This window comes from Zeugodacus cucurbitae, chromosome 2 (assembly GCF_028554725.1).
Source record: "Zeugodacus cucurbitae isolate PBARC_wt_2022May chromosome 2, idZeuCucr1.2, whole genome shotgun sequence".
Classification (NCBI taxonomy): Eukaryota; Metazoa; Arthropoda; class Insecta; order Diptera; family Tephritidae; genus Zeugodacus; species Zeugodacus cucurbitae.
This window is the reverse complement of record NC_071667.1, coordinates 500,729-519,847: the sequence shown is the minus strand read 5'-3', so window position 1 is coordinate 519,847 and position 19,119 is coordinate 500,729. Positions and strand designations below refer to the sequence as shown.

Below are 19,119 nucleotides of genomic sequence, written 5' to 3'. Positions count from 1 at the left end.
GCAGAGAAATCAAAACTCGTTTGGAAATTGCTTTGACATTCTCAGACAAAATGATAAGAACTTATAATACAAATCGTACTTTTCAAATACATGCGGCCTAGGATTAAAAAAATAAACGATTTTTTCGCTAAAAGTACCTTAATAAAACATTTTAAAACAATGTTTCAACAATAAAAACTTAAAATTTTTAATAAGCAATTTATCATCATTCCTTACGCTCAGAATAAATGTTCAGTAATGTTAACGGATATGCACGTTGCAGGATTAGCAGGAACAAATATATATACATATATGTATACCGGTAACGGTCGGTTTGACGTTAGTCTGAAATTGAATGGAATCAAAGACGTAGTGGTAGTGCACAAAATCGGTTATATAAAAGTGTTATCAGTTCGTCTATGATTATTTTCATAAGAGAGGTTATGATTCAAAACTACATGCAATAAGAACACACGAGTGATTACAATAGAAAGCCGAGTGCTTTCAAACATTCACACCCAGGCCATCTATCTAGGTGGCACTATACTATAATATAGTTTTGGCAAACTTCTTCTTGCGTTACGAGTACGACTATTATCGACATAAAGATTTTCCGAATGAATAGTTCTGATGCTTCATTGCCCTTGATTATTCGCAACGTTACCCTCCACTTCGGATTTCATTGGGATATATGTATATTGAAGTTGAATTTTCCATTCGCCCAAGTTTTTTGTTTGCCAACCATAAGCTTTGTTTTTTTGTTGTTTTTTACGTACAAGATGTACTTTCTTAATAGAATTTATGTACAAACTTAACACAGCTAAAAATTCATAATACAATGAAAGGAAACTTTGAGCTAAATAGGAATGTCAACAGTAACTAATCCTTCACCGGATATTGTGTTGATTTATTCCAGCTAAATTTAAATATCGTTTACGAACAGAAAGACATTGCAGTGGTTGATTGAACTGAACAGAATGGGCAGTACTTCTAGTGAACAGTGTACTGTTGTGAAACGGAACGCCAAGTGAAGACATTGTCTTCTGGTAAGTTTCAAAAATGCCGTTTTCATTTCGAAATTGTCTATCACACTCAAAATCACAACAAACAACAGGACATATTCTTGACCAATCATAATAAATATGTACATATGAATGAGCATATGTATATAAGCCTGCCTTCGAAAATTTAATGGAAACCCCTTTTATTTGCTATTAATCGAATTATCTTAGCAGACAACAATTGCATTCGTAACATACATACAAAGATAAGTAGGAACACATTCACACATACAACTAATTTTTAATACTCATAGTCAGTGCTTCCAACACATCCCTATGGGTGTAAAATGGAATGGGCTTAGGCAGCTGCTAGGTCTTATTATTGGCTGGAGCCAGAATATGCTATTTTTAATTCAAGTATCAAGAAATATTGTCAATTAATGACAGCAGTGATGTACAACGCTTCGAATAGCTCACAAGTACGACAACAGTCCAAACACCAAGACCGGTGACACTATTTTAGGCTTATGTGCCAATCCCTGCCGAAGTCCCATATGGGAATTTTTCCCAAATGACACCCGATTTATTTATGCACTAATACACAGAATGCCTGCCCATAGAAAAAACACATACATACATATGTACATATACATGTGTGCAACACATTTGCCATTCATAAATCGTGTGTTTTCTTGTTTTTTACCATACATACTCGTACATGAACCATAACACTGTTTTACATTTGTTTTCTATAGACATTCATGTATTTTGTCTTCGCACAAAATATTGGTGGTGACATGGGAGGACTGACAAAGTTTTGATTGATGAGTTTATGTTGTTGTCATTTAACTGTTCGCGTTGGCATTTGACTTCGTTGCTTTATTTGTGCATATCCAATTGCGAACTCTCATATGAGCACATCGTACATATAGATGTGTAGCAGGCAACTTACAGGTATCTCCTATAAACCCTTAAGTGGTTTCACGTATGTTATCACATGTTGGACATAATATACATGCATATAATATTAAAATGTTACTATATAATTTAGTTCCTAATACCTTTGGTAAAAGAAAGGGGGACGCATGTAATGCGCAATGTAGAGGGATGCATACATATTTAAAAAAAATGCCGTTATTTTTCACCTCGTTAGTTAGCATGGATTCTATTTTCTTTTGTTGGATGTAATTTTTTTTAAGTGGGCGTGAACCACCCCTCCTCCCAAATAGGTTTTTTTGTATATATCTTGCAAACCAAAAAAACTGTATAAACCAAACTTCTGCAGTCGTTTCTTTTAGCCATTTCCTTACACAGTCCAAATGAAAGAAATCGGATAATAACAACGCCCACCTCCCATACAAAGGTTATGTTGAAAATTACTAAAAGTGAGTTAACTCACTAACGAAAAATGTCATAAACACTAAATTTTACATAAGAAATGGCAGAAGGAAGCTGTGCTCAGATTTGGGCGTGGCGTCGCCCATTTATGGGTCAAAAACCATACCTCAGGAACTACTCAACCGATTCGAATGAAATTCGGTTTATAATATTTTTTGACACCCTGATAAAAAATGGGCGAAATCGGTTCACAACCACGACTACTTTCCATCCTACCTCAATTTTGAATTCCATCTGATTCCTTCACTTTATAATGTATACATAAGGAACCAATGAAGATAGCGAAATAAAACTTTACACAAATACTGCATATCATCTCTCGCTTCACTTGTGAAAAAATTGTGGAAATCGAACTATAACTTTTCAAGGCCCCAGATATCGAACATGATGAACCCAGCCCCTAAGGGTAAATTTTAACCGAAAAATATCGGGTCATAACATCTCCTAGCTTCCATATACCTAATTATAAGTTTTTCAAAAATACGGTAGGCTTTATTCCGCAAATATCGGTTAATATGTGAGATATCTTAGCGAAATTAAGTGAGTGTATAGTCTTTGATATAGTGTACCTTGGTGGTGAAAATTTTCGTTATTATATTAAACTTTATGTCGATGTGGGGCAATTTTGTGTGTTATCTTAATAAAATTTCTTCAATAAATTGCGAGAGTATAAAATGTTCGGTGGCACCCGAACTTAGCCTTTCCTTACTTGTTAATTATATACTAATTGACAGGTAAGTAGAAGTCTGGAGTTAAGAATATTTGTTTTTATTGTGAATACAACATGAAAATAAGTAGACATGGGAAAATTCTAAATGCTCCATTCAATAATGATTTGGTAGTAGTAGTGGTCACCCCTTTATTGGCAGTTTACTATATATAGAAATTCATCTGATGAGTCTGATTTCCAATTAAATTTGCACAGTTGGACGCCATAGTCGTCACTTCAAAATTAGAAGGCCTCTTGTCACGGCTTTGTGTTGACGCATAACAACTTTGAAAATACAAGCAATTGCATTACTAAATGAAGTTATTTATTGAACCGTTTTTTTATATTAATATGAAAAAAAGTTTATTTCGTCAAAGAACGTATTATACGTTCTTTGATTATACTGGGGAGATTAGAACTTCAACAAAATTACATACACGTTCCTTGGTGAATATTCTTTATCCGTTCTCTGTCTTAATAGTAACAGAGAGCGTACGCTCTAACAAAAACTCTTTATCGCGGCCAACTAAATTAGCGTAGCCACACACCACGAGAATTATGCAAACGTGCAGAGAGAACACATAAAATAGTAGTAGATTCTGTTGCAATGTAATAGATTCACATAGTTGTATTTTTTTTTTTGCTGGTATGTAAGGCAGTGGGAATATGCACAATATTGATAAACATTTTGTTTAAAAAGTTTGAGAAAACATTAATTAATGATGTTTGTTTCTAAAATTACTAGAAAAAATAAACTAATACTAAACAAATATATTAAAAATCTAATTACGTGACAAACGGAAAAATGAAACGAATATACTCTCCAAAAGTTGGAATTCAAATGTTAGAGTGAGAGAGCCGGAGAAAATGAAAGAACGCCAAAGTTGACATTTTGAAAGAGGAATAAGAAGGTACAGCAAACCACGAAAAAACGCCGAGAATCTAATGGAAAATCAACTAAAATCAAGAATAATCTCAGTTAAAGTGGTCAAAAATAAATATTGAACGTTGAAAATAAAAAAAATGTTATTTTATTACGAAAACTAGTAAAAATAAACCTGTCAAAAAGATATTCGTTTGTGAAATTCTAATTGTATGTGGCAAGACAAAGCAACGTCGTAGCCACCGGCGAGAAGTATAACTTGTTCATAGAAACTATAGAATAAAATAAAGAGTAGTGGAATATATTGAAAGTAAGCTTGTTTAACGACAGTAATGTCGGGTGGAAGGGAGTCAAATAGCAGTAATGCAAGCTCCAACAGTAGTGGAGTTTCGACAACTGCATCTTCCACGCCCACATCTTCAAGCCAAAATAACAACGGCAATCAGCGCTCTCGTGGGCGACCGGCCAAACGCGCCACTTGTACGTGGTGCGGTGAAAGTAAGCAACTTCTGCAATATGTGTTACCAACACAGAACGGCAAGAAGGAATTTTGTTCGGAAACATGTATTGCCGAGTTTCGGAAAGCTTATAATAAAGGCGCCTGTACTCAGTGTGATAATGTGATACGAGAAGGCGCGCCAAATAAAGATTTTTGTTCAGTGATGTGTATGAATAAGCATCAAAAAAAGAACGGGTCCACTCGACAACATGGTAGTGGTGGCTGCAGTGGACGAGGAGATTCGGATCGGGGAAAAATGTCTTCAATTGGTGGTGGTTCCTGTACACCAACTGGACCATTCCAGTATGAAAGTTTCCATGTGTTTGATTGGGATGCATATTTGGAGGTATTTTTTATATGAATGTAACTGTTTATCCCTTTCAATTTGTTCATTTATTATAGGAGACCGGTAGCGAAGCTGCACCACCGGAATGTTTTAAACAAGCACTTAACCCCCCAATCAACGATTTCAAAATTGGGATGAAACTGGAGGCTTTGGATCCTCGAAACGTTACATCAACTTGTATTGCGAGTGTGGTGGGTGTACTCGGTTCGCGGCTGCGACTGCGATTGGATGGCAGTGACAGTCAAAATGATTTTTGGCGTTTGGTCGACTCGAATGAGATCCATGCGATTGGGCACTGTGAGAAGAACGGCGGAATGTTGCAACCACCACTCGGTTTTCGCATGAATGCCTCCAGCTGGCCCGGTTACCTTTGCAAAATTTTAAACAATGCCATGGTTGCACCGGAAGATATTTTCCAACCGGAGCCGCCAGGTCCTTCGGAGAATCTCTTCAAAGTTGGCCAAAAGCTCGAGGCGGTCGACAAGAAAAATCCACAACTGATTTGCTGTGCGACAGTTGATGCGATTAAAGATGACCAAATTCATGTGACTTTCGATGGGTGGCGTGGAGCTTTCGACTATTGGTGCAGCTACGACTCCAGAGATATATTTCCGGTTGGTTGGTGTGCACGTAGTTGTCATCCAATGCAACCGCCGGGTCATAAATCGCGTACCGATTCGAGTTCGAGCAAGCACCGCAGCCCCCGACCACGCTACACCTTCGTCCAAGAGACGGACGCAATGGTCCCTGCCACTCCAGTCACCGCACACTTCCACACAAATTGCAAAGGAGGACCATTCGTTAACAGCACAAAGTTGCCATCAATGGTTACTGGGCCAACCCATCAAACTCTGGCAAAATTATGTTTGCAAGAAGTGCTTGCCGCTAGCACCGATACTCAGCAGCTTTCGAAATTATTATTCGCATTAGAAGGAGATGTTCATATAGTGCCAGCAGCAGGAAAAAATTTCACAGTAAGTAAATCTTTTTATACATTTTTTTCTTACATTGTATAATTGTAAAATTTGATTTCTTAATATTCAGGTTAAAATTCCATCGCAATTGCGAATGAGAGACGATGACAGTTTAGCGCAATTCATTGAAACCCTATGTACTACATGTAGAGCATGCCCCAATCTAATATCGTTGGTGCCCGCAACGGAAGAATGTGACAAATGTGTAATTACTAAGAAGCGCTTGCTGTCAACGAATTCGACACCGCCCACTTCACCAGTTATACCAGAGAAAAGAAAAACACTCAGCTTATTGAGCGACAAACCACATGCAATCAAACAAGAAATACCAACTTCGACCACAACTTCTTCGCATGTGGTGGATTCCTCGTCTGCACCGGTTATGGTAGCTGTTGGGAGCAGTATTCCTAAGGCTGATGCTGAACATAAGCTATCTATCAATAATAATAACTTATTACCAGTGCAAATAAAGGTTGAACCTAATACAAATGGAACTTCGACTATTACATCACAAGCTCACTCTTTACGGCAGATCCGTCTCCATCATTTGAATAATCAGGATGAGTCGAAGCAGATTTCGAATACTACGTCTACTGCTGCAAGTTCTACAAATTCAAATGTGAAATATCTTGCTCCGCTTGTGGCTGAGGTACACCCTGAACAATCAAGTGTGGTGAATACTGTTATTGGCTCGTCGACATACAAATCGCCTTCGACATTATCATCGAGCGCGTCCTTACCCACGTCAGTATCGACGCCATTTAGTGGTTCACAGTCGACTTCGTCGACAGCGTCTGCAGCTGGTGGTCAAATAGTTTTGTCGGCTGCAGCGCCACCAACATCAGCAGCATCCACAATGAGTTCTGCCTCTTTACCACCACTCCGTTCGCATCCTGGCGATTGGTCAATTGAAGAAGTCATACAATTTATCGAAAGCAATGACAGTACACTTGCCGTTCATGGTGATCTATTCAGAAAACATGTACGATTTTATTTATTTTATCATACGATTTATAAATACGTAAAATTTAAAAATTCTCTCTTCCATTATTTACAGGAAATCGATGGAAAAGCGCTGCTTCTTCTTAATTCCGAAATGATGATGAAGTATATGGGTCTTAAATTGGGACCAGCCTTAAAGATATGCAATTTAGTAAATAAGGTTAATGGTAGACGTAACAATATGTCACTATAAATTTGGCTGAAAGGAAAGAAGGGTTAACAACATACGTAATAAATATGTACGTATATTGATACGCGTTTCTATGAATTCTTCTTAAAGCAGTTGAAAATGAATAATATATTGCAAATGTTAGAAAAACCTACCTAGAATTAGAGGTGAAGAAGCGTGTTCCAGACGTACGCAATGAAAGTTGTTGGCATATTTTCTATAACATGGGTACCTTCACGTATATTTGAATTAATATATACTACATTAATAATATTTAAACTGGCTAATTAATATGAGATCGATTTCTTAATCGATTTAAATTTTTAAATTGAAAATGCTTATTTACATATTTTATGTATGTATTACATATAGAAAGGAATATTGCACCTTTTTATTATAACATATAATTATATGTATATCTGGATAAGTTGATTAAATTTAAGTAAAGCAAAGAACAGAAAGCAATGTAATAGATGAATAACGATATATCACAATAGCACAATAAGCATTTAAAATGTTATGTTATGAAGAAAACTAAACTTTTTTATTGTAACATAGTGCAGACAGAAATAATCACACATTGCACATTGAATAAAAAGTAACTATAACACATTTAGTAAGATAACTTTCTAACATATTTTTATTGAAGATTTCTATATATCGCTCATTTACATGAATAGTGTCACAACTCGAAAAAGTCGATTTTTACGAATAGCTGTTTGAAGTTTTCAGTTGTCTCTTATTTAGCAAATATAGGAAAACGATATTTATTGAATAAGCTAGTGGCATGTAATATATTAAATAAAATCTTGAGCATAAGTGGACTAAATAGTGTATTAAAGCTTTTTCTTGGGCATAAACGTGGCCCGCTTTGAATTATGTTATATTTGTGAAAAATATAAACCCGTTTTGCTGTCATATGTTAAACGTATTCTTATTGTTGACAAAAAAGGAACACGAAATTATGATGAATGAATTACCTTTCCACAAATATCTTTGTAACACAAAATATGTCGTTCTTTTGTGGTTAAAAAATAATGCAACATAACAACTTGAATAACGTCACATTTATATTTCACGGTTTATTTTTCTACGTATCAAATTCCATTTTTTATATTGAATTGAAAAATTCCGTTTTTTGACACTATTCATGTAAATGAGCGATATGTTCTTGTTTCTGACTTCCAAAGACATTACCACACATTACTTTTATTTCATTTAAACGCCATTTCTTTTATTACTATATATAGATATACATTCGAACTTGTTGGGTATTATATGCTTTTGTGCCCAGTGGGCGTTGAGATTTTATGTTGTGGTAATTAAGAGTTTTAAAAACCATTTACCTAATTAAACCTTTCATTAGTGGCCAGTGAATGGCTATATTAAAAAACATGTATAAAACAAAAAATTGAGTTATATTTTCATATACTTTCTGCAAAAATAACGTTTGAGAACGGCTTAAACTATTGAAAAAATAAATATTCACATTATAAGTATGGGGTCTTAAACGGACCAAATATTCAGGCTAACACCACATATGCTTAATTGGAATAACACAATCATAACGCGTTGAGCTGGTTTTTATTTAACATAAGTATGTATATTCAAATATACAATAAAATTAGCTTTATTCCAATCATAACCACATAGCCATAGTTAAATAAATGCTAACAAAACAAATATAAACAAATCAATATATAACCTCGTATATAAGACATCATAATAACTGGCGTGCATATGTACATCTTAACATACTAAAAGTGAAATGATGTAATGTTATTGAATTGTAGATAAAACTCAAGCATATAGGCATACATACATACATATATACTTATAGTACTATTGAAAAAGATTCTGTTGTTTCCATTGCCGACACAACATTAGTACGTACTTGATATGCTGATATACTTCTGTATGTAGCTGCACTTAAATACATATGTATGTGTGTAAAATAGGTGTTTACATAGATAAAATGTGAATGCATATTAATTAACAAAAAATACCTGCACTACATTTTCGATTTTTCATGCAAGTGCAAATTATTTATGTTTATTCCAGGTTGTCCAAGGCTCGATTATTAATTCGTATTACAATATTATTAAATGAAATGCTCTTCCTTTTAAGATCTTTATTGTTAAATATTCAGATGAATATGTATAATTGGCATTTCAATACAGTAATTTGTTACATTGCATATGGAAAATGCACGGAAATGTATACATTTATTTCTTTAATAATAGGTATGATATCGGATATGAGTGTACATAACGGCGAAATATATTATTTGAAGAATTTAATTAGAATAAATGAATTAAATGAAAGTAAAAAGGCATACATTTACTTATCTAGGTGTTTAAATACGATTTGGTCTTTATCTAAAGTTTGTGATCATCGCTGTCATCTAGCAAAAGCATGATTTGGTCTTTATCTAAAGTTTGTGATCATCGCTGTCATCTAGCAAAAGCATGAGCGTGTTGTTGTTGGAGCGACTGCTCAAGGTCTACTTTGATTTAAGATTTTCAGTTTTGTTACCGAGTTCATCTGAAATTCTAGGTTCGATGTCAACGTTGTTTATACGATGCTGCGATGCGATGTGGTGTAAATGCCAGGCATCCATTAATATCTTGGTAGAGTTCCTCAGCTCATCAATGAGTAGTACATTCTCATAGATGGCTACTGGCAACGTCGAATGCAGATCAGGGGCCAATACATAGTGGAAATAATACATGCATGTCCAGCATGCAATGAATCCCCGCATGATACAAGTCAGCTCTTCGCATCCCCAACGAACACAGCTAATCTAACACCCTTTTCATCATATTTCCATGGCCTTCCGTTAGATGATCTCGAATGTTTTCCATTCTAGCAGGGCTGGATAGTCGTTACAACAACAACAATAAACAGTCGATACAGTAGACTTCATCCGGTGAACCCGCTCCGAAGAAGGCGTAGACTGTCCTATCGACAAGAACGGTAATGACCACAGTGTTACCTGTATCGACTATCTGGAGAAGGACAAAACGGTAAAAATGTTCTTTTCGACGAATTATTGGTTAGATTCGATGCTGAGTATATGAAAAAATGCCACAACATAACAACTCAACGGCACCTCCACTGCATTCATCAGATTTGGCCCCGAGTCCTTTCCAAATTTTTATTTCTTCTTTTGTTGGCTAAGCACTTATCTGAACGCCCTCGTAACTTGCGGTATTTGTTCAACTTGTCCCAGTTTTATGTGATATAAGGATAAATAAGGTATGGAACGTTTTCATCCATTCCAACAACGTGAATATGCAAAAGCCATATATGTATGTATATTTATGAAACAAATAGTAAATCAATCTTTTTAAATATACTGCATGATGCTGCAAGAGTTTGAAACGTAAATTCGTCAAACTTGACTTTTCGAACTCTTATCATAAATAGGTATATACAGATGTATATGTATGTATGTGTATAAACAATTTATGCAAGGAATATATGTAAACTTAAGTGCCCATGTGAGTGTTGAAGTCTTTCAATTTTAAAAGGACATGCACACATTCACGTTTAACTGTATATACAGAGATTTGTATGGACTTCTGTATGTGTGTTTGTTTCTGTAATAAGACTTGTTTTTTGCTTGTTCTTCACCAGCAGCAGGAACAACAACAGCTAAGCAATTAATGGTTTCCACTTGTATCACTTCATGAGCATCTGCACACATTTACGCTACAAACACACAAAGAAATTGCTACGAACAAAGCTCATTGATGCTATGAACTTTGACCAGCTACTCCGATGCTACGGTTGGTGACAGTGAACAGCAAAAGCCAAACATAGGCAAAATGTATAAACTGAACCGAGAGAGTTAATCCATTTTACTGGTTCACATAATCGCTTTATTCGCAAAGGCCAACGAAGTTCAGAAAACCGAAAAACAAGCTGGAATTGTCAGAATTTAAGAGTTAAGTTGTTAGAGTTGAATTGTATTGATCTAGCTAAGGCCTTGTTAGGATCCGATACATATTGGTATTGATGATTTTTGATTTTTTCAAAATTACTAGATTGGCTATACTTCTATGGAATAACCCAATAAAAGAACTTTTATTGTGATGCGGATACCATCCTCCATATGAGTTAGTTAAGCTCTCGCTGCAACTTCCACCACTTCTGCATTGAGCTGTTCATCCGCAAGCTTGTAAGTATTTGCATTCATAGACGCGTATGGTACTTATCATTTTGCCACTTTATGGAAAGAAAATGGATGGAATGATAAAGTGTGGTGAATATTAAGTGAAGCGGATTAATCAAATCGTTTAGAGTAAATTTCAATATTTTAATTCCTCAACAGCCATTGTTCTATGCCTCGAGTGCCCCTACAAGTCGCTGAAGCTGAAGGTGTTGCATTCATCCACGGTCACCGTTGCCACCCGTGTGTCACTAAATGTGTAAAAATGTCGTGGGAAAATGCCGGATGTTGCAAACAAGAACCCCAACCAGAAGACCACTCCCTGAGTATGAGGCGGATGTGATGGGAGCTTTCTGTCCGAAGTACATATTATGTATTTGCATTTAACCACTTTTTTATTATTTTATTCGTTGCCATCAATGTGATACTGGCGATGCGTAACGGAAGCTAACGGTAAGTAGGATGCGCCTCAATGCTCGTTTATGTTGGGTGGCATTCACATGGCTGCCTTTCGATTTTTTGCGGGGTTATGATGTCTGGCAAATGTTTAAAAAGTTTTCACATAAAAAGTTTTTTTGTTATTTGTAAAATAGCGAACGAAAACACATTCCATTCTATACACAATCATTGAGAGTCGCGCTGATGAGGACTGGAGTTGAACCTGTTGGTCGCACTGGCATTGGGTGCGTCGGCCTGACTTCGTGGGTGTATAGAGTGCTCTGATTCTGAAAATATGGAGAGGAGGTAGATGTTTTAGAAATAGTTGTTGGAAAAATGGTAAACTTGCGGCGATGGTGCGGCTGGTATGAAAATGTATGTACAGACGTATTTATGTCAGCGTAAATGTTTGTTTGTTTTGTTTATCTACGTACACTTCGTAGTGTGTGGTGTTTTTATTATATCAAGTAATTTCGGCAAATAGCATGAAAATGACTTTATAAAAAAGTTTCACAGACAATTTGCAGAGTTTTTGTTTACTGCAGGATGGATGTAAAGGATGCGAGTCCTAAAATGGAATTGGTATGGTATATAAGACATATGGACTCTATGTACTATGTACATAAAAATCTGTGCCGATTTAGAGTTTGGTAACATATCTGTATCTTTGTACCATAAGAATGAATGCTGGTGGATAATTGAAAGTCGATTGAAAGGAATGCATGCTATTAACATATAATCGTAAATTATTCGAATAATTTGTCGCACAAAATCTGGTATTACATTAAAAATTAATTTCAAAACTGATACTCAATCTATTTATATTATAAAAAAACAGTAAACTATTTAAATTTTAAGAAACTATATTTTAACTTTGGATGAGAGACTTTGCCTACATAATGTTAGATTAAAGTTAGTTACATTGTTTATATTAGCAATAAGTACTTACACAATCCTACTTAGTTTACCAGAATTTGATATTGCGAAGTTCGACTTTCAAGTGAATGTGTGCGATAGTCCCTGAGTATCAATGTCACTAGATATGTTTCATCAAAAATATTAATGAGAAGAATAGCCATATACCGGATGTGAGCGCTTTTTGATTTCGCGGTAAAAACAGCATTTTTTGTTTTTAGCATCAAATTAATAATAACCTCCAAATGTTAGTAATGACCTATGTATACGCACTGTTAGCATGATGAATCATGATTCTTATATTATATAAATATACTATGTGTATATGAGTATAAACATACTTATGTTTTACTTTCGGCAAATATCAAGCGTGAATAGTGGCACAGTGAAGACATAACAGGATGGCTAAGTGAAAACAATATGAAGTAATTTTTCGACAATTTTATGCAGACGCATATTTACCATATACATAAATACATAGGTATGTACCTACAACAGCTTGCCCGTCGATAATTCACCAAATGCCTATAAAATACACTCAATTACATGCTTGCATGAAGTGACATTTTAACGACGGTAGCATATAACTACAATCTTAATAGTAGATACGTATACATATACATATCTATTCAGACCCGAAATTTATTTCCCTAAAAGCATACGGTCGAATCACATATTGGTCTATTCCAATATGTTTAGTATATACATATGTATGTAAGAGTGTGTGCGTATGCTAATGTTTACGGAACGACATAGTCGGAAAACGCCAAAAATCTGGCGTAATGACCAACGTAAAAAACATACATATGTGTGTTAAAGTTCCCTTTTCGGCAACGCCTTTGAAAAAAAGTCTGCTTTTTCAGCAACTTTGATGATCGGAAGTTATTAATTTTTGGTATTTTCTCATTTCTCTTTTAAGCATGGATTTCCAGCAATTTGCTTAAGCCTTCAAGACATTAGAATGCGTTTTGACCATGACTAAAGTGAGGAGCCCTTAGCTGCGATTTTTTTATACTCTCGCAACAAAAGTTGCTAAGATAGTACTATAGTTTTGTTCACATAACGGTTGTTTGTAAGTCATAAAACTAAACGAGTTAGATATGAGGTTATATATACCAAAGTGATCAGGGTGAAGAGTGGAGTTCAAATCCGAATGTCTGTCTGTCCGTCCGTCCGTCCGTGCAACGGATTACTTGAGTAAAAATTGTGGACCGTGAGAGGGTTGCTTTCGAAAATGAGTAAAGCTATATAAACCAAGCTTTCTGCAATCGGTTTTCTTACGTACCACACCACACACCATGAAATTAGCTGAAATCGGATAATAACCACGCTCACCTCCCATACAGAGGTTAGGTTGAAAATTACTAAAACTGAGTTAAATCACTAACGGAAAACGCCAGAAACACAAAATTTCACATAAGAAATGGCAGATGAAAGCTGCACACAGATTTTTTTACAAAATGGAAAATGGGCTTGGCATCGCCCAATTATAGGTCAAAAACCATATCTCAGGAACTACTCGACCGATTTCATTGAAATTTGGTTTGTAATAGTTTCCTTACATGTAATAGTTTCCCAATGATATGTTGTGAAAATAGGCCAAATCGCTTCACAACCACGCCTACTTCCTATATACCAGAACTTTGAAGACGATCTGAATCATTTACTTTACAATATATAAAGTAAGCACTAGTGAAGATATCGATGCAGAACTTTGCACAAATACTACCTTTATAGTGTGGCAGCGCCTAATATTATGGTTTCCAACTTTCAATGGACTTTATACAATATATATGACGAATATGTGGGTCAAATTGTGTGTGTTACTTTGTAGTTCAAGCGATTTCGTATTTGTCTGTGTTTGGTACTTTTTGTTGTGATTGCACACTTTATTTTCAGCAATACAAACTTTTACAGTATTCATCTGAGCAAGCATTACCCTACTACTGTTTATGAATGCGGATTACTTCTTAAAGACTTAATTACATATGTATTCAGCTCGTTTATGTTCTGACTTCGGGATTGAATATCCTTATGTTTAGTTTTTTGATTTTACGCCTATTTGCACAGCAAGTGGCTTTCGGTGAGAGCATAGCTTGGCGTATAAGTAACAATGTGCACCAAATTTTTGCAGGAGCGGTAGCAATTCTTCATGCTTTTTATAAGTATTTCAATAATATTGATACCTTTGTTATTTACGTTACTTCTACGGCGCTTATTAAGAGTATATATCAATATATTCAACATATTAATATTAATTTTCTAATACTATATAACATAATGAAAATATTACATTATGGATTTCAGCGTCATTTCATGACTCTTCGGATACTATTTAGTAGCACTTGAATATGCTGGTTTTTCGATTTGAGTTGTATCTGCGAAAAACGTATTTATTGGTTTTAGTGCGCATATCCATATATATGTATGGCTGTTATTTCACCAATTTTATTACTAATAAATAAAAAACTAAATTTAGAAAAATATATTTTGATTAATATTTCAGCTTGTATGAACTTATGGTGAATGGTGTAGGTCCTGTAGGTACAGGAGTCCCCAGTTCATGATTACCAAATAAATGGATGTGTAAAGTTGCTTATATAAGCAGCAATTGTTTCAAGAATTGTTAAATTGCAAGAAGAATAATTTTCAATATTTACTTATACGTTTATGTATGTGTGTGTACTTTGTTGAACACCGGAGCTCTAACCATTTTGCAAAACCCTTTATTTATGCCTCAATTTGTACCTACAAGAAATGCGTTTTTGTTTTTTGTAAATGGTATGTGACGACCCTGTCACAGCTCAGAACTCTTTTACAGGAGAATGAACTTTTGAACTTTTAACGCATTAAATTCTTTTCATACGAGTATTGTCTCAACACTACTGACTGACCACTAAACATCAGTATAGCGCATTAATATTCTCTGACACGAAACTATTCCACCACCATAAAATAGAATCCAAATGCGGAATACCATAGAATGGCGATATTTATTGAAAATTCCTAAATCATTGCTGTAGAGCATTGCGCTTAGCACTGCAACAGTGGTTTGAAATGGCAGCTGAGGTCAAATATGTAAACATCCTTATTATCTTGGAAGCTTATGAACCTATAATTTTTTCATGTATTCTATGTACATGTTGACATGGAAATATACGATTGGTTTTAACTACTGCGTCTAAATGCTACGAGAGGTACAATAATATAATGTAGATGCATTTCCTTGTTGGTGTTGTGAAATTTAAATGTTGAAATTCAAATTTAATTTTTGTGCACTATACGACAGACGATAAAAAAGCTTCAGGGAAGCGCAATGGAAAAATGCATTACAAAAATAAATAAAATTAATTAATTTGGTTACCCTACCCTTTTTGGATAGCTTCCGAGAAAAATAAGAAGCTTCCTTTATCATGATCAAGGTTTTTAATTATCGGCTTTTGATAATTGCATATTTTATATGTAAACCTTTTTACTATTAGTCAGTTGTTTGATCAGCAATCTCTGCCACAACTGAATTACATTTTCAACATCCCACAGTCAAAGGGACTATATAAAAACTACTTTACAAATCATATGAACTAAGAGCGCAACTAGTCAATCAACTCCTTTATTTCATACAACAACTTTTATTATTTACGAATTTTCAGTGGAAAAATGTTATACGTCCGGTATGACTACGGTTTACAAATTAATATTGCCCTCGAAATAATTATTAATTATTGGACCACGCTAACCTCCACAAATCGCCACTACCTTGAAGTTGTGTGCAGGTTATGACAACATTATTCATTAGATATTATGCAATCATGTACGTGCAGAGCGATGAGAAGCTCAAATTGTTTCTGATTGCAAAATTAATATGGCTCAGGCGAGTCTTTCGCTAATATCTGTCTCTATTTGCAAAGGTTGATACACTCAATAAAGTGGGAAGAGCAATTAAATCAATAAGTGCCTCTTTGAAAAATGATTATAGTTGCTTAAGGCATTCAATTCATGAAAACTTTACTCTGCCAGCTTCTGTTTTCCTGCATTCTTCTTGACTACCAACCTGTGGCTTGGTCTAGCACTCGCTTTCTTCCTCGGTTTTCACTTTTCCTTGTTTTAATTTGAATAAATTTTGTTATTTTGTATTTCTCTGATAATAGTTATCCTTTGGACTTTCGGGAGGGGTTCAATTATCGTTGCCCTTTCACAGGCTAGCAAGTGGTAACTGGTTTGGCAAATGTTTGAATTTCTACTTGTTTCATTGCATTGTTGGATTTAAAAATGTTGTACAAATACATTGAACACGCTTTTCGTTTTTATGTGTATTTATTTATTTTATTTACTCTCAGCGGAAGCACTCATGGCAATTAGCAGTAATAGAGATTAGCAATTTAAAATCGAAATCCTCTCAACAGATTTTGCAATTCATTTGTGTAAATTGCGGTCCGCCGGAGGGTTCTTTATCAAATTATCGGGCTGAATTTGCACACAAATGATTCCCATTAGGTAATCTCTTTGTTAAATGTCTAATTGAATGAAATATATCTTACCTAGAATATGCCGGCACAAAAAAACAAAAGTGTTATATATAATTCATCTTACCTCTATTTGTGTATAACATAATGACATTTAATCTTCGTCATTACTTAAGACTTGTTTGTGGACATATCTATCACCTCCATCTTTGACATACATTTGCATGCTCGAATAGGATTCGTGAAACTGCACAAAACTTTTCAATGCCCTAAATATCGTATACATACATATGTACATATATGGGCTTCAATGGCTGTGACTAACTTGTTACCTAATATATCGACAAATCTCTGAGATATTTTAATGAAATTCAGATTGAATCTTCCAAATGTAATATGTATGTCCAAAATTATGTATAACTATAATATAATCTTGGATATTCGATGGTTTGGTGGCGATAAAGGCAAATCGGCAAAATAATTACAACAGACCCATATATTGTATATACTGATAATTGGTATTGTAGTGGACCTTCTACTGAATAGTTATCTTAATAAAACTTCTTGGAGATACTATGTTTTCGAGTACAGATCTTCCCGTAACCCTAATATACTCAACATTCATGTTTGACATCGCTTGACCTTTTATAATGTTCAGCTGCAACCGAATTAAGAACTTATTTACCCAAGGTTGCTACATCTATTGTCAGTAGCAAAAAGCTGACCACTTCCTTACATCCACTCGGACCGCAAATGCTAAGATTGATCGCATTGACTTTTTATGCCAACAATGATTGTGAGAACATTTTGCTGCTAGTGCAAACGTAATTGAATCCATTCATTTATAACGATACACTCAATCATCAGAACTATGGCGAAAGCAAAGCCGACCACATATATAACCGTAATCGCCTTTGATATTTTTCATGGATTGATTTATATCCACTTTTCTATTTACCATTTACCATGTACCGTTTGAAGCGCATTATAAGACGTGATTGTGGTACGTTCCTGTGGACTCCTCGTACCACAATACCTCTTACAATTATTTATTTGGCTACTCGGCCAGGCACATAATCATTATATACTATATAGTACATATTTTCAGTAGTCGTTGCCTACGTATTCAACACCTCGAATTGACACCAGAACGTAGGAAGTTAGTAGCTTCTTCGTGTGCCAGTAGAGTCTATGTATGTCTATGCCATATTACATAGAGTAGGGTACATAAGTGGAGTAATGCAGTTGAAATTGCACCAGTTTATTCAATCTCCTTCAACGTAGTCAAACTTTAAGTTGGTCTTTCTACAGATTTGAAGTCAACCGAAAAGGTAACTGTTAAACAACTGGCAAACAGTCAAGTAACCCTGAGGTGAGTTAGTTCATATATATTTATGTATATCCTCCTGCACCAACACTTTTGCTGTTCAAATGGTCATTTTGTGGTCTCTTTGCTTGTTGTTTGCCTTTTTGCATCACTCACTTGGTTTTCTTATAGAGGATGGAGAAAAATTGCTGTTAGAATAAGAAAATGGCAAGTAATTTATCTCCATGTTGGCGGTATTGGCATAGGTTTGCCAACAAATGCTGCTCCACATATACCTAAGTAACTGAAGTGTTGGAATTCTTCCCCCCGTTCCGTTATCTGTCCTTTTTAGTCGGTTCGTCGCCAGTTTTCTGTGAAGCTGTTTGTTCGAGCATGAAAGCGTGTTTTGTGCTATCAATATGTACGTATGTAGTCGTATACCTGTATGAGAGAGTTTGCACGTTTACTGCTTGCATCCTTAGCGCTTAACATCCGTTCGCTGATTGTCCAGTCGCTAAACGTGCGAAGTTTTATGGCCAAGAGAGCGTTAAACTGCGAGTAAACTTTTTCTCTTTTTTACTTACTGTTGGTAAGCAACATTTGACTCAATTTACTTGCACTTTGATTTCGTGTAATTTGTAATGCTTTCGTTTCGAATGTCTGGATGTATAATGAGTGCAGTCGGATGCAAAAGCAAAACCCAAATTGTATAAATATTCGAGTTGATAAACAATATATGTTGTTGTTGCATTTGACATACATACATACATATATGCATGTACTTTGACTCTTGACTCTTCAAAAGGAAATTTCTTTCTGTGTTACAAATGTGGTATCGTAAAAGGGCAATAAATCACAAGTTA

General features: G+C 35.1%; 2 protein-coding genes across 2 annotated transcripts in view; one reads left to right on the top strand and one right to left on the bottom strand.

Moving 5' to 3' along the window:
• The first annotated feature begins 3,832 nt into the window (after positions 1 to 3,832).
• Positions 3,833 to 8,713, top strand: Scm_0 (polycomb protein Scm). Its single transcript, XM_011178223.3, has 4 exons — positions 3,833 to 4,815; positions 4,872 to 5,789; positions 5,860 to 6,771; positions 6,847 to 8,713. Exons 1-4 carry the CDS (start codon positions 4,303 to 4,305, stop codon positions 6,982 to 6,984), a joined length of 2,481 nt encoding a protein of 826 aa, XP_011176525.2. The 5' UTR covers positions 3,833 to 4,302; the 3' UTR covers positions 6,985 to 8,713.
• Positions 8,714 to 9,715: 1,002 nt separating this feature from the next.
• Positions 9,716 to 19,119, bottom strand: part of LOC105208406 (uncharacterized) — a 29,868-nt gene continuing 20,464 nt past the window's right edge. Inside the window, exon 8 of the mRNA XM_054229677.1 lies at positions 9,716 to 11,859. Coding sequence (XP_054085652.1) covers positions 11,749 to 11,859 — 111 coding nt within the window. The 3' untranslated portion in view covers positions 9,716 to 11,748. The remainder of the gene's footprint in view (positions 11,860 to 19,119) is intronic.